Raw genomic sequence first — 15,357 nt, forward strand, 5'->3', positions numbered from 1 at the left:
TCAATACTGGGTGACCATCTGATGAGGATGTAGTGACAAAAATCTTTTATTTCCTGTATGAATCATCCAATTCCTATATGATTTTATATACTCTATTCCTTCCCGATCATTGTCCTTAGAGTAGAAAAAGCTAAGTTGAATATATCAACGGATTGCAGGGGTGGGGTGTTGGGCGTGTGGGAAAAATGGGAAGTGCACAAGAAGCCTGAGACACAGGAAACATTAGGGCTATTTCCTCCCAAAGGTTTCAGGATGGAAAGTGCAGGAGAGGAGCTCCTACTCTTTTCTCAGGGTCTTTCTCCTGGAAAGCAGTTGCTGAAGGTAGTGAATGAAGAGGAAAGAAAGACACCAACAGCACAAATAGAGGTTGAACACCCAAAAAGAGGTATCTGTTGGGGGTGAAGTGAGGGTGCTAAGCAAGGTGCATAACAGAGAAAGGGGGAAGATGAATGGAGAAAAAGGTGAGGGAGAGTACTAGAAAAGATAGAATCCCAGCAAATGATAATTTAGCTAGAAGGGGAGGATGATCACAAGGGTTGAGGTGGGGCAATGAAACAGCAGGCCATGTGTGGGCTCTTCTGTGTGAGTAGTCATTGTTTTTACACCATTGTGGACCACAAGGAAAAAAAATACCCTCTCCTGGAAAGAAAAGGCACAAAGATGAGACTTGAGGAGAGACTGATCAATGTCTACAAAGAGGCTTCTTAAATGAAGAGGTCCTCAGGCAGAGTTGAGGGAATGGAAAGGGGTTACCTGAGCCTGTAAGAGTGGTAGCCTGGGGTAGTGGAGAAAACACTGAATATGGAGTCAGGAAACCTGATTTCAAGTCCTGGCTCTGCCACTGGTTAGATGTGGATCCTGGGGACTTTACTCTCCTTCTCTGGGCTTCAGGGTCTTTCTGAGTAAAAGTTTACTCTAGCCCTGGCTGGTGTGGCTCAGTGGATTGAGTGTCAGCCTGCAAAGCGAAATGTTGCCGGTTTGATTCCCAGTCATGACACATGCCTGAGTTGCAGGCCAGATCCCCAGTTGGGGACGTTAGAGAGGCAACTGATTGATGTATCACACACATTGATGTTTCTCTCCCTCTCTTTCTCCCTTCCTTCCCCCTTCTCTAAAACTAAATAAGTAAAATATGTTTTTAAAAAATCTACTCTAGTTGGGTAGTCAGTATATGATGTTAATTATTTTTATGCCAATCAAGTTAATTTGTAGCTAGAATGTCATTATTTTTGAATCAGAAAATAACTCTGTAATTGTTTATGTTTTTGTGCTTGGTAGTTTGGGTAATTTCATTTTTGTCTTCTAGTGATATTTCAGTGTTGTTCCCTTTGAAAATTTCTAAACTATTTCTTCTGAACTTGAGCTAGAGAAGGAAGAGGTTTTGCCCCAGCCTCCACAGAAGGATGGTGGCAAATAAGGTGACCAAGTCTCCCAGTTTGCCTAGGACTTAGGGGTTTTCCAGAACAAGGGACTCTCAGTCCCAGGCAAACTGGGTGATTGGTCACCCTCGTGACAAGAGATGGTTTGGAAGTGTGGTCCTGGAAGGGCGCTCCTGTTCCCTTTCTATGTGGAGTCTCCCTCATTGCCCCATTGACTGGTGTGGTGGTTTTCATCACAAGGCATGACTGATCCCCTTATTGGAAGGCTGGTGGAGATACAGGGAGAAGGGCAGCCTTTGAGCAAGTCACAAGCCCCAAATGAGACAACTACTGCCAGGAAAGAAACTGAAATGCTTGACTAGCACTGAGGCTATGGGGATTTTCCCTCTTTCTTAAAAAAAAAAAAAAAAAAAAAAAAAAAAAATACATGCATACACAGAAAAGACCCAGTGGAAAAAAAAAAGTGATGAGTTGTGAGGCAGACAGCAGGTCCTATGCAGCCCCAGGAGAATGCACAGCTCATTTGTTTAAATTTGCATTGACAGCTGCCACCTCACTATAGGTACCAGGCGGAGAGTTTCTCAACATCAGACAGCGAGTGACCAGTTTGGTGACAAACAGCTACAACTATGAACTTCCCCTTAACCCTGGACGTGGACTTCATAAACTACAACCTGGAGGACCTGGTAAGTAGGGACAGATAGCTCATGGTTGCCCAGGCTCAGGAATTCTAAATATTTTGTGCCCAGGTCCCAAGGAAGAGGGGATAGCTGTGAATTCCCTTACCACTCTGGATTGATAGAATCTAGACAGGCCCATTGGCCCATTCCATGGAAAAAGTAGATAAACAGAGCCATTGCCTTAAATAGACATCCTTTAGAAGGAGTTGGAAGTATTGGTTCAGCTCCTGCATCCTCCCTGACTTGCCATGTGACCTGGAACAAATCATTTTGCCTCTCCATTCTCTCCATATCTCTTAGGGCTGGCATAAGGGGCTAGACAGGAAAGAACTTTGGAGGTTTTCTTTATGTCAGGAGGCTGGCATTGCTAGTTGACCAATCAATGTATATTTATTCATCTCTTGTTATATGATTATATCACGGAGGCACTACCTTCTGTGTCAGATGGAGAAGTTAAGGACCTGGTCTTAGCCCTCAAATTTGGCATATGGTCTAGCTAAGAAAAAAAAACAAATCACTCACTAGAAGCTCTTAGATAATGAGTATGTGCTTAATTGAGGAAGAGTGAGAACAGGTGGTCAGCAAGGAAGAGAACCCCAGTGGATCAGAATCAGGGAGCAGGGGGGTACCAAGTTGGTAAGAGAACTCTGTATTAATCCTAGAAATGTCTTAGAACATGTCGTGGCCTCCCTCAAATTTAGGACTGGAATATTTAGAGATAAGATATTCTTGGATGGGCTAAGAAAATGGTCCCCAGCATCACTCTGTCCCTGACACAGGTATCTCCCGTGAAGCAGAGTGGTTCGGTTGGCTTGATTTTCAGTGGGCTCTCAAAGGATGTGTATGGAGAACATCTCAACCAGAGACCCCAGGCAGCAGAGGACTGTTTTAAGGATCTTCTGGAAACTTCTTTGTGGTCTTTTCTTCCTTTTCTTCCATGGCCAATGGTACTTCTAGGGAAAGGCCCACTCTCTGATCTGCACTCTGGTTTGAATTGTGAAGGATGCAAAATCTTTCTTCTATAGCCACCAGCACTTCTGACCTTAACCTCACCCTCCAGCTCCCATAGCTTGAGCCTATACTATAACTCCATCAACCGTGTTCCCAGACTTGCCTGGAAAAGTCTGCCACTCACTTGCCCAGATTCTAAGGCTTGGAAGCTTAAGTAGAACTTGGGGAGAAGAAGGTGAGGGGAAGGGCTAATTACTACCTAACTCTGGCCTCTCAGATCTAATCCCCAGATAAAAGTAGAGCCAGAACCATCTGTCTAATCAGACCCAATGAAAGATGACATGCTGGGCCCTCTGTTCAAAAATTATTAATAATTTCATGATAGCAACAGCTAAGTGCTAAACCAAGCACAGGACTCTTCTAAGTGAAGAGCCTTGTGTCGCTTCACATGTCTCATTCCCATGAAGCTAGCCATGAGTTTAATTACAGAGTCTGGGCAATACCCAAATCCGACTAAAGTCCTAGTGCCCTGACAAGGCAATATGCTGCCACCCTGGTCCCCGGTCCTGACTCCTGGCCTCACCTGATTAGGTTACTGGGTGTCTGCCTCTGCCCGCAGCTTCAAGCTGGCCATGAGCCCTGACCCAGTTGAATATCATAGTAACCTACACCAGACCTAGTTGGTCCTGGCTTCTGAGAAACCCCAACAGTTTCCCCTAACTGCACGTCTCACTCCACTGCGTGACCTAGTATAGACAGGTGGTGGCTGGGGGCAGGGAGTCAGCAGGGCATATTCCATATATCAAAGAAAAGCTACAGCCCAGGGAGAGATACCTGGTGATTTGCTTCATGTCACACTTCAAAGGAGTGGTCTGGAACAAGGCATCCTAGTGTACCAGAATCCCCTCAATCAGGGTCTAGCCTGGAGCCCAAGAGTCTTGGGACCATACAGGCTTTGGAGCTCTTCTTCAACCAGCTCCCAGTACCTTGTTTCACCTCCACTTACCCCTGCACACTCTCCCTAGAGCTGTGGCCCCTCAAAAGCACAGACTCTCTCTCTTTTGCCTCACCCATTCACAGCAGGGCCTTGAGCAGGTCTCCCTGACAGTATTTCACAGCACAGAGGCCCTGGGGTGGCAGAGTAGAAAAGTGTTGCATGTAGTAGCATCTCAATAAATATTTATTGATTTGTGATTCATTGAAGGTCTTAGCTCACTATTTCTCTAGGAGTTAGTCTAGCTTGTACTCCTTTTGCTTCCTGTTGCCCTCCCTGTTCTTGTCCAAACCACATATTGGTTTACTTTTATAGAATACTGGTTTCTACACTCCAATGTTGGGTTAAGAACTGGGATCTCTTGGCATAAGCCAAGTGTTGATCATCCTGTTTCCTTTCTCCTCTTGCAATCTAAGATCAACTCTAGCTGCTTAAATGTACATTTTCTTAAAATGGACTGTGAATTCCCATGAAGGGAGGATCCAAACTGGAAAAAAAACAAAACAAAACAGCAATTAGATTGCTAAGTGTATGAGTCCTTGAAGTGGACATGCCAGGAATGCATCCTGGTGGAAAGGTAGATCTAAGCAGACACAGAAAAGCCTCTGTCCACAGGAACGTTGATCTGAGAGCATTCAGCCTCCTCTAGACAGAACCAGAAGCTGGGGTACATACAGAAGGTGCAGTCATGAACTGTACCTTCAACCCCACCCTACACACCATCAAGGAGAGGAAGCTGCTATAAAGAAGGGAGAAGCTGGTTCAACCTCAGGGCCTGGCTTCCCCTGACCCCCCCTCCCCAGTGATTGCCCCTGTAAACTATGACTTCAGTGTGGTTAGAGCATCACAGGTTGCAAAGCCCATCCTTGTGTAATCTCATTTCATTAAAGATGTGTGAAGAAGAGGAACCAAAACCAGTGCAGGCATTTCTGGGCTTTATTTTGGGGAGCGGGAGGGTGCCCCTCCAATCAGGTCAAAAGTCCCAAAAGAACTGCAGTGGAGAAGGCCCCAACTGGGTATGATTGGAAGGCTTAAAATGAGGGAGAGACCAGAGACAGCCTGGGGAGGGGTCAGCATTGGGGTGAATCTGGGATCAGGTACACAGGCCACTGTCTCCATCGGGATTCTTGCCTTCCTTGAGACTGGTCCACTCTGGCACAATGGCATAAAAAGTCACTGTGGATTTTGCACTGAGAATCAGGAAATAAGAATGAGTATTCTTTCAGGAATGATGGGACAAAATATTTCAAGTCAGTACACACCTAGGAGCCATCTATCTGCCCCTCAGACTATGTGACTCTGTCTCCAAAGTGAAAATTGATTTGGAGTGTCAAGGGGGGCTTCCTTAAACCTAAAAACCCAGTGCAGAGGTAGGGTAGTTTAAAGTCTCCCCCCAGAACCATATCCCAAGTAGTACCATGTTCCTAATAGCTAAAGCCCTTGGATAGAGATGGAAAAGGAGCCTGGCAGGCTCACTCCTGAACGGAGAAGCTTGACAAATGACAAGCCAGACTCAGAAGGCCTTTTGGGAATGTGGTCCTCCAAAGGAATAGTGGGGTAAGGGATACAGACCTTTACCCTCACCCTTAGCTCAGTCTCATTCCTCCAGACCCCAGCACCCCTCAAGCCACTGAAGGGTAGAATGAGAGAGGCTGGCCCCACTCACAGCTTCTGACACTTGGCTGGAAATATTCAAACAAGGACACAACAGAAGATGAGCCTGTGTGTGCTCCTTATGATCAGAGTGATGATCTGAATCTGTGTATAGGTGCCTCAGGCCCTCAGAGTCCTGGGTCTCTGCCTGGGTAAGCCATGCACTCAGGAACCCTGACCCCCTCCTCAAGGCTAAGAAGCAAAGTCAGGCTGGGGCATTCATTGGCTACAGGACAGACATGTGAAAGAAGCAAATAGCTCTCACCCAGGTGATGAGCAACATGAAGACCATGGTGATAACCAACTCAGCCCTGGGCCAGTCATGACAACCAGAGAACCCAAGCATCTAGGAGCTGGAAGCAAAGGGCATTTGAGAGCAGGGCCCAGTCTTCTTTCTGGAATATGACTCCCTTCCCACACACTGGGGCTCAAACATTCCTTTTCCTCCCAAGGACTTCAACCCATTGTTGTACAGTTCTGCTGGTTAAAAGATTCTTTCTCCTCTAACTGTAACACCCCAACACCAACCCCTGCGCATTTCTCCTGGTATGCCCTCTAGAGCCTCACATAACAAGCCCAGCTTGCCCTCTTACCCATGTGGTCTCTTGTCAATCCTTGAAAAAGACTGCTCTCCAGAACTCAAGTCTTCTCTTCACTAGACTCTACACCCCAAGACCTGAAAATGTCCTCCCAAGGTTGGAATATCAGACCCCTTGGCAAACTGGTCATCTTTGTCTGGACCAAGCAAACTGGGTTGGTGCCAGATACCCACCTGTAGGCTTCTGTTCATCTACAGTAAAGTAGCAGTAGCACTTCTGGTGGTCACATCCCCCAGTTGACTCATCTTAAGTTTCCAGTCAACAAACTCTCAGGTCTTTTTCTCATAAAGTGTTGTTAAGCCAGATCTTCACTAACTTGTCCCCAGACAATTGGAGTTTTAAACCTGAGTCTACCTCTCTATATTTTTCCCTATCAATTCTATCTGGTCAGTTTGAGCTCATAGTTCCAGATTGTGAAGAACTGTGCATTGTCCTACAGTGTCCTCCAACCATGTCATTCATTATGGGAAAGAGAGTATAAAAAAGGAGAGGATCCAGGACATACCTCTGGGGAATGTCCTAGACACCTCCCTGCTCCACCTGCTTTAAGAATCCTAGTCAGCAAATGTTAGCTGACCTTCATGCTAGCCAATGCAGGGCAGGAAGGCAGCCTCATTACTTGAAATCAGATGGGGCTTGGAGAGGGGGGCTGGGGCCCTACAGTGACTCCACAGGAAAGAAACAAGGGAGGGGCAGAGGAAGGAAGGAAAAGAAGAAGAGTAACATTTGTAATCCCCCCATCCTCCCTTCTCCTGGCACCTAAAAACCGGGACACAGAATGTTCTAGCCCCTTTCCTGTCCCATCCCCGGTGCTCACAGCAATTTTCTATCCATATTCCTGGCTCTGCACTCGACTTCATCCCAGTCATCATGTTTTCTTGCCTTCTTTGGGGCGTGGGTCCCTGGCCAACGTGTAACGTTGTGGTCCAAGGTACCTGCTTACACCCCACGCTATTATGAGCACATCTGTATCCATGCAGGGTGCATGCTGCTGTCAGAATATATGTGTGCATGCGTGAGAGTGTGAAAGAGGAGAGGATCCGTTACTGCTGGGCCACATTGCCAGCACGGTGCTCCTTCTGGGTGTGAGTCTTGGAGAGCACCCTTCTGAACCCCACCCCTAGTGGTATTCAGATTCCTGATTCTTCACCTCCCACCAGGTCAGAGCCAACCTTGCTTGCTTTGGAGAAGAATAGGGTGCCTAATCCCCTGGGTACTGTAAGTGGCTTTAACACTCGCCACTCCCAAGACCTCAAAATGTCTGTTTGATAACTCCTGCTGAGATGTATCGTCAGTTCCCTCAAAAAAGCTTTCTCCCATCTTCCGCTCTCTGCCTGAGCACTTTGCCAAACAAATACCTCTTGGCAAGGAGGAAGAAACTATACCTTACCCTCAACCCTCATCTAAACCTGGGTTCTTGGGAGTTGGGCCTTTGGGGTCCTGGGGACACATCCCACTGTATTGGCTTTAAATGAGAAATAAACCAATCAACCTGGATGCTTTAGAGAGTAAGGACTTGAATGTTTCTCATAAAGGGCCTTCTGCCAGACAGGCTGGCTGCACCTAAGCCCTCAACAGGGCAGCAGGACAGCCAGGCTCCCACCACTGCCACAGAGGTGGAGTCTAGCCCCACTGACTACTGCTCCAAGCTCTGCATCTCTACTCTCTCTGAATTGCTTTTCTCTGCATGAAAACTGCTCATCTTACTGTTTTCCCCTTTAACTTCTGCTGAATTCCAGTATGAGTCAATAGCTGTATTCAGTGATGATATTGGAAACAGCTCCCAATACAGAAAGAGAACTCAAGATAGGCTCTAGGCTGTCAAGGGCATTGAGAGGAAGCAAGGGACTGCAGAATGTTAAGAGAGAGAGAGAAAAGAGACTTGCCTAAAGACTACAAGGGCTCCTGACCTTCTCTGGGAAACTGCTCTCAGAGTTCACGACACATTTGTTACATGTCCCTCATGTGTAAAACACATGGCTTTGTAAGGTAGCTACCGAAGTACTGCCTCCAAGAGCTCGTCATCTAGAGAGAAAATGGATACCCTAACCCTGGATGCTATAATAAGGGCATATATAATGTAGGAAAAGAGAATATGGTTCCAAATGGAAGAGCTAGGAAGGAGGTAGGAGGATGGGTTGAGTGGGGCCTTGAAGGAAGCATAGGAATTAGATAAGCACATTTAGGAAGGACTGCTCAGCAAAAGGAAGAGTTTGAGCAAAGTTTTAGAGACCAGAATGTGCTGGAGTATTGGGGGTAGGAAGTCAGTAGAATAATGAGCCTGGAAGATAGGTAGGCTTTCTAAAGCCATAAAGTAGAAGATGAACTTTGAAAGGTCTTTTGGAGGCATTTAGACCTCACACTGCAATTCCAGAGTTTTCAAATGAAACTAGAACCATTTTCTTTAAAAAAAGTTTTAATATATGTTTATTTATTTTAGAGACAGAGGAAGGGAGAGACAGAGACAGAGAGAGAAACACTGATGTGACAGAGAAACATGGATTTGTTTCCTTTCATAGCCCCAACCAGGGAGTGAACCTGCAACCTGGGTATGTGCCCTGACTGGGAATTAAACACCCAACCGCTTGGTGTACTGGATGATGCTCCAACCAACTGGGCAGCCCGGCTAGGACTAGAATCATTTTCTTAAATAAAATAGCCTTATGTGTGAAACACCACGTGAGACAAGAGAACTCAGGTTTAAAGGGAGGTATGAAGGTTAAAGTCTCCCTCCCCTCCTCCACCCCAGCCCTAACATTGGGATCATGCTGCAGGAATGCCAAGCAATTGGTTATGAAATTGAGCAATATGGGTTCAATATCTTTCCCTAAGAGAACATGTAGTTGGACCCTTTTTCTTTTTGAGCACTGCATTATCTTCTATTGTGTGAATGCACTGAAGTTGGCTTACTCCCATCTTGATGCACTTTCTCACAAACATGACTTTTCTTATCATTGATTTTGCTATTCATTGTGAACCAAAAAAAAAAAAAGACAAAAGGAAAAAACTCCAGTTTATAGGTAAATGGGAATGAGTTAAAGGACTTAAAGCAGGACACTGATGTGATGGGGATTTGTGGGTTGGAAAATTCATTTGTCCTCTGTGCAGGAGATGGGCAAAAGTAAGGACCCATGAGGAGAAAATAGTCATGAGCATTAGGGTGAAAAAGCGCTGGACTGAGGTGATGGCAGAGGGATGCTGGGGTGGGGGTGGGGGTATGGGCAGATGGTACTGCTATTGTACCCCCTCACCCCCTTTCCTCAAAGCCACCTGCCCCAGGGACCGGAAGGAAAAGAGCCAGATTGGGGAATGGGTCTGCCTGCCACTGAGACTGAGTGTATGACCCACAACTGGGGCCCCTGAGTGCCATTGCAACCACCCCAGCTTGTACAGGACCCTACTTGCCTGGAAGGAGGGCAGCATGAGACCACCCAGAGCCAGGGTGCATAGTACCTTCTCCCATCCTTTCTCTCCCTGGGCTCATTGATTATAGTGTCTTTTTTAACCCACAGTAGTTGGTTATAATTGGTTTCAAAATGCCATGGAGAGGGGTCTGGTTAGGGGAGGGGTGGGAAGAAGAGAGTTGGGAAGTGAGGTGAAGCAGGTGCAGGCGGACAGCTGTGAGTGAAAGGTATGAAAACAGGCATAAGCAACCCCCCCCCCCTTCCTTTGTGGTTAGCTGGGTAAACAACCTGAGTGCTAGGGGGAGGGGCCCAGGAAGGGAGGGGCGTGGGGAGGCTGGAGAAAAAGGAGCTTCTGGAGAGAATGGGCACATCCCTCTACTAGGAGCAGGTTTCCTCCCTTCCTCCACACCTTACCTGGTCTCCCTCACTTCCTTCTGCTTCTGAAACTCTCCTTGCTGTCAGCAGAGACGAGAGCTGAAGAGGGGCTTGCTAGAAATGAGAAGTGGCAGGGAGGGAAGCCTGGGCACTGCTGCCTGGTGGCAGTGGAAGTACAGGTTCTGGGGTTAGATCAAGTGGAATCAAACAAACCTGATCTTTAGTGAAACACATTGGTAAAATAGGAATATTACATACCTGAGCCTGTTGTGCAGGTAAATTGTATCGAGCGGCTATTACTACAATTTCAATTATAATGACAACAGACAGGAATGGGGGAACAAAACAAGAGGAAGCCAACAGGCCACATCAGCACCCATTTCATCAGTGGGATAATAGGTTTTAGGAATTGGAACAGATGGTTCCTGTCCCAACTAGAGCCATTCCCAAACTGAAGTTCTGATTCTAGCCCTTGAGCCTTCAGCCTTCCCAACCTGAGGACACACAAACACAGAATCACTTATAGGTGCACAGCCCTTCAGAGTCTGTGAAACATATCCACACTGTGTATCTCCTTTCATCTTCATCACTACCTTGTGAGCAATTAGTCCCTTCTACAGATGAAAGCTGAAGTTGGAAAAGGCAAGATGATTTGTTCAAGGCCACGCAAAGGGATTTGGTCAGTGGGATATATTGGGAGTGCAGGGACAAAAGGAGTTAGCCTGGGAGACAGGAAAAATCTGCTAGGGAGTCAGGGTCACTCTCCAAGAAGAAAGATGGGTCCTCAGTTCTCTGTCCTCCTGTCTCCTTGCCCATGCAGTACAAGGAATTAGGTAACGACAGTAACGGCACGGAGATGCCCCCAGTGGAAAATCACATCTGCTCTACAGTTGAGGGGCCCCTTCTGACCTCCTTCAAGGCTGTGTTCATGCCTGTGGCCTATGGCCTCATCTTCCTCCTGGGTATGATGGGTAACATCCTGGTGTTGGTGATCCTTGAGCGGCATCGGCAGACACGCAGCTCCACGGAGACCTTCCTGTTCCACTTGGCAGTGGCTGACCTCCTGCTAGTCTTCATCCTGCCCTTTGCTGTGGCTGAGGGCTCTGTTGGCTGGGTCCTGGGCACCTTCCTTTGCAAAACTGTGATTGCTCTGCACAAGATCAACTTCTACTGCAGCAGCCTACTCCTGGCTTGCATTGCTGTGGACCGCTACTTGGCCATTGTTCATGCCGTCCACGCCTACCGCCATCGCCGCCTCCTCTCCATCCATATCACCTGTGCGACCATCTGGCTAGCAGGCTTCTTCTTTGCCTTGCCAGAGATTCTCTTCGCCAAGGTCAGCCAACCCCATCACAATGACTCTGTACCGCTCTGCACATTTTCCCAAGAGAACCGAGCTGAAACCAACGCCTGGTTCACCTCCCGCTTCCTCTACCATTTCGGTGGATTCCTCCTGCCAATGCTAGTGATGGGCTGGTGCTATGTAGGAGTGGTGCACAGGCTCTGCCAGGCCCAGCGGCGCCCTCAGCGGCAGAAAGCGGTCAGGGTGGCCATCCTGGTGACAAGTGTCTTCATTCTCTGCTGGTCACCCTACCACATCATCATTTTTCTGGACACCTTAGCGAGGCTGAAGGCCATGGGCAGTAGCTGTGAGCTGAATACCTACCTCTCAGTGGCCATCACCATGAGTGAATTCCTGGGCCTGGCCCACTGCTGCCTCAATCCCATGCTCTACACTTTTGCGGGAGTGAAGTTCCGTAGTGACCTGTCACGAATTCTGACCAAGCTGGGCTGTGCTGGTCCCGCTTCCCTTTGCCAATTCTTCCCTAGTTGGCGCAAGAGCAGTCTCTCTGAGTCAGAGAATGCCACCTCCCTCACCACCTTCTAGGTTCCAGCCCTGCTTTGTTTCTACATTCTTGGGGGATGCACTGATGCTAGAACCCTTCCAATAGGAGCTGGGATCCTGTGAGCTCACTTTGGCCGGTGTTCTTATATGGGAACAGCTAGACAAATCAAAACTTCTCTCCAGGACATCCCTGCCAGTTCTACTCCCAACCCTGGTGCTAGGCTGGAGTCCAGGGAAGGGAAAACAGCTCAAAGGTAAAACAAAGGATACCTGTGCTCGTCTGCATCACCTTGGGCTAATGGACCCCACACGCCTTCTCTCATCTTAACCACCCAAAGCTTGAGAAACAAATTGACTTCTGTTTTAGCCAATATGGAAATTCATTACCTGCCCCCCTAGAATGCAGTCCATCATCTGCCCTGCTTTCTGCCCACCCCATCTGCCCAAAGAAGCTAGAAGCTGAACACCAGGGGATGGATGGAGGGTAAGGCTGAGGAAAAGCCAGCTGGCAATAGAGTGTGGCCTTAACACGTCTCAGTCTCTAATAATAGTAATAAACACATGTCTGCCAGGACATCAGCCCTGCGGCGTCTTGACCAAGCAAAAAGCTCAGACGGACTCAGATGAGGTAGCTGTCCCTGGGTCTAACCAAAATGGCACCGGACCAACTCCATGTCACTGGGCCCTGGGAGGTCTACAGACTGAGGGCAAATTCCATATACCCTCAGAGACCAGCCATTGTCCTGGAGAAGAACTAAGGCTGAGCCACAGAAAAGAGCACAACCAGAGAAAAATAAGATTCTCCTTCCCCAGTCCCAAGGAAGAATAAGTATAAACCAAGGCCAGCCATCTCCTCTGCCCAGGGTGGATAGCTCCCAGGGCAGGCCAGAGGCGGCAGGGTTCTGGGCTCCAATGAAAGAGGTAGTGTAGTCCCTCCCGGCCTCCTCCCAGTGAGCACATAGCCAGGAGAACATCCTCAAGCAGCAGAAGGGTCCCAACCACAGACAAGGGAGCATTTCGCTAGAAGTCAAAATAATATGTAGACCCTTGAGAAGAAAGACAGAGGGAAAGAGGCCTCTGGGAATCAACTCATACAGGCCCCTGCCTGGATGCCAATCCCTGGACACAGGCTCTTTGGGCCTCAACAAGAGCCACCTGCATTATCCCCTAGACAGTGTGAGAAGCAGGCCTGGGCAGGGAAGTCCCTAGGCTCCAGGAAGTGCCCTCGAGAGGACACTACTCAGATGGAACCAGAGGAAGTTGCTCTCTGCGCGCTCACCCAACCAGCCCACCTGCTCTCCCGGTTCCGCCCCAGCCTTTGGTCTAGCTGGAGTTGGACAGCAGGTATATGCCTGCACATGCTGAGGGCACATCTGAGTTGCCTACTCCCACTCATGCCAATCAGCCAAGTTCCCTAGGAGGGCCCTACAAGGGAAGTCAGAGCTATGACCCGGAAACTGTGCTTTCACCACAGGACACTGGAGAAACTCTGGGGTCCTCCTTATTTTCTCCCAGCATCCAATAGCAAGCTGGGCAGTAGGGGAGCCAGACGTGGAAGCAAAAAGGCAACAGGTTGAATTTTTAATTTTCTCTTTTTAATAAAAAGGCACCTATAAAACAGGTCAATACAGTACAGGCAGCACAGAGACCCCCGGAACAAGCCTAAAAATTGTTTTAAAATAAAAACCAAGATGTCTTCACAATATTGTATTTATATATTTATATTTTTATATATATATTTATATAATGGTACAAAATGGCTGCGGTTATGGCCATGGAGGGAGGGAAGTAGGCTGGCCTGTGGAGTTTACCTTGAAAAGTTACTCTGATGGTGCAGGTGGGAGAAGAGAATGAAGAGAGCATTGGGCTTGGTGCAGTCTGACCCCTTTTATCTGGGCAGGAAACACTTAAGAGTCAGTTTGGAGAATTTGGGGTCAGGGATGGGGGGCTCATGGGCACAGGCCTAGGTTGAGGCAGGGCAAAGTGTCTGGCTGGATGGAGGGCAGGTGGCTTCTGGATACAGAGGCCTGGCTCCTGGGCCCTGGGAGGTGCTGCAGGAGGCTGAAGCCTGAAGCCAGCCGGGGAGGAAGCACTTGACCTGCCTGACAGTGGACTGAGGACAGCACCAGACAGGAAGAAGTGGGGGCAAATTCCCTCTGTATCACAGCTGCCAATGCAAGACCAGGCCCTGCATGTCAGGAAGGCTGAGCATGGGGCCGCGGCAGAAAACAACTTGTCTAAAAATGGCCCCTGGCCCTGGAGGTCTCAGCCAGGGAACTGCCGTGCCACCTCACGAGGCAGGAAAGGAAGTGAGAAAAAGAGAAGTGTTTTACTCCTAGGGCAAAGGTGGTGACAGGAGGGGTGGGGGTTGGGGGGGAGGGGGCAAAACACCCAGTCTTGTATGGCTTCAGCTCTGACCAGAGGTGGGTAGGGAGCTCTTCTAGGACTGAAGAGAGGCAGTGATGGGCAGAGAGCCCTGAGCCCTGGGCAGGGGGGGGGGGGGGGGGGCTTTGCCAGTGTGTAGGTGGTAAGCAGAGAAAAGTCAACAGGATGCTCCCCTGCTCCCTGTCCAACTCTTTCTCTAATCCATCCTAGTGGGTGGAGGCTGGTGGGAGGAGAAAGACTGACTCGGCCAGAGCCTTTTCCTTCCTCCTTTGGTGATAAAAGTGGGCAACAGCCTCTGGAAGCATCAGGGCCCTGGGGGTTACCTAGCCCAGGGCTACTGCAGCAGGCACAGGACCATCTGGGCCACCTGCCTTTCCTCCATGGCTCCACTCAAGGGGGTCACATAGCCTCTGCCTCTCCTTTCCTTCATCCCAGGCTGGAGACCAAGGACTTCAACCTCTGGCTAAGATGTAGCAGCAGGAAACACCAGACATCCACACCTGGGAAGCCAGGGGCCTGTGTCACCTGTGTGGGGCAAACACAAATGCATGGACACATGTTCTCTTGAATCACTCAGCAGCAGACAGGCTGCTGCCCTGAGGGTCTCAACCCTGCTGGGGCTCACCAGGTAAAAGCCTAGGTGGTCTGACCACAGTTTAGGTATGGGGTATGTCATTTCACCATTTGGGGAGAAGACCAGAATGGTATCCTTTATGGACCCAGAGATGCTGTTAACAGTGGATAGATGTGTCAGACTGCATGTCCCTGGGTCCAGAGGAATGGAACAGGTAATAATTTGAAAAAAGGTTTCTTTTACCCCTTTTTTGTGTGACTTATATCAAAACACAGAAATACAGCACACACACAAACCAGCACAAAAGCGCAGCTCTCTATTTACAGCTACAGCTGGCACCTGCCCACCTGGCCAGCCACCTGCAGGAATGGGTGGGAGAGGGGGTCAGCTACATCAGCAGGGAGAAGAAAAGTACAGAAGAACCAGGTGGGAGTAGAAAAACCAAGAGGAAAGTGAAGCTGGAGCACTGAAGAGATAGCAGCAGAAAGCAGCAAATAGGAAAGGGATAGAGAAGAGA

At 48.5% G+C, this 15,357-nt stretch overlaps 1 protein-coding gene across 1 annotated transcript; it reads left to right on the forward strand.

Moving 5' to 3' along the window:
- Positions 1–1,951: 1,951 nt before the first annotated feature.
- Positions 1,952–13,584, forward strand: CXCR5 (C-X-C motif chemokine receptor 5). Its single transcript, XM_090266054.1, has 2 exons — positions 1,952–2,065; positions 10,856–13,584. Exons 1-2 carry the CDS (start codon positions 2,009–2,011, stop codon positions 11,921–11,923), a joined length of 1,125 nt encoding a protein of 374 aa, XP_090122180.1. The 5' UTR covers positions 1,952–2,008; the 3' UTR covers positions 11,924–13,584.
- Positions 13,585–15,357: the final 1,773 nt, after the last annotated feature.

This window comes from Furipterus horrens, unplaced genomic scaffold, assembly GCF_987537825.1.
Source record: "Furipterus horrens unplaced genomic scaffold, mFurHor1.1.pri manual_scaffold_2, whole genome shotgun sequence".
NCBI classification, from domain to species: domain Eukaryota; kingdom Metazoa; phylum Chordata; class Mammalia; order Chiroptera; family Furipteridae; genus Furipterus; species Furipterus horrens.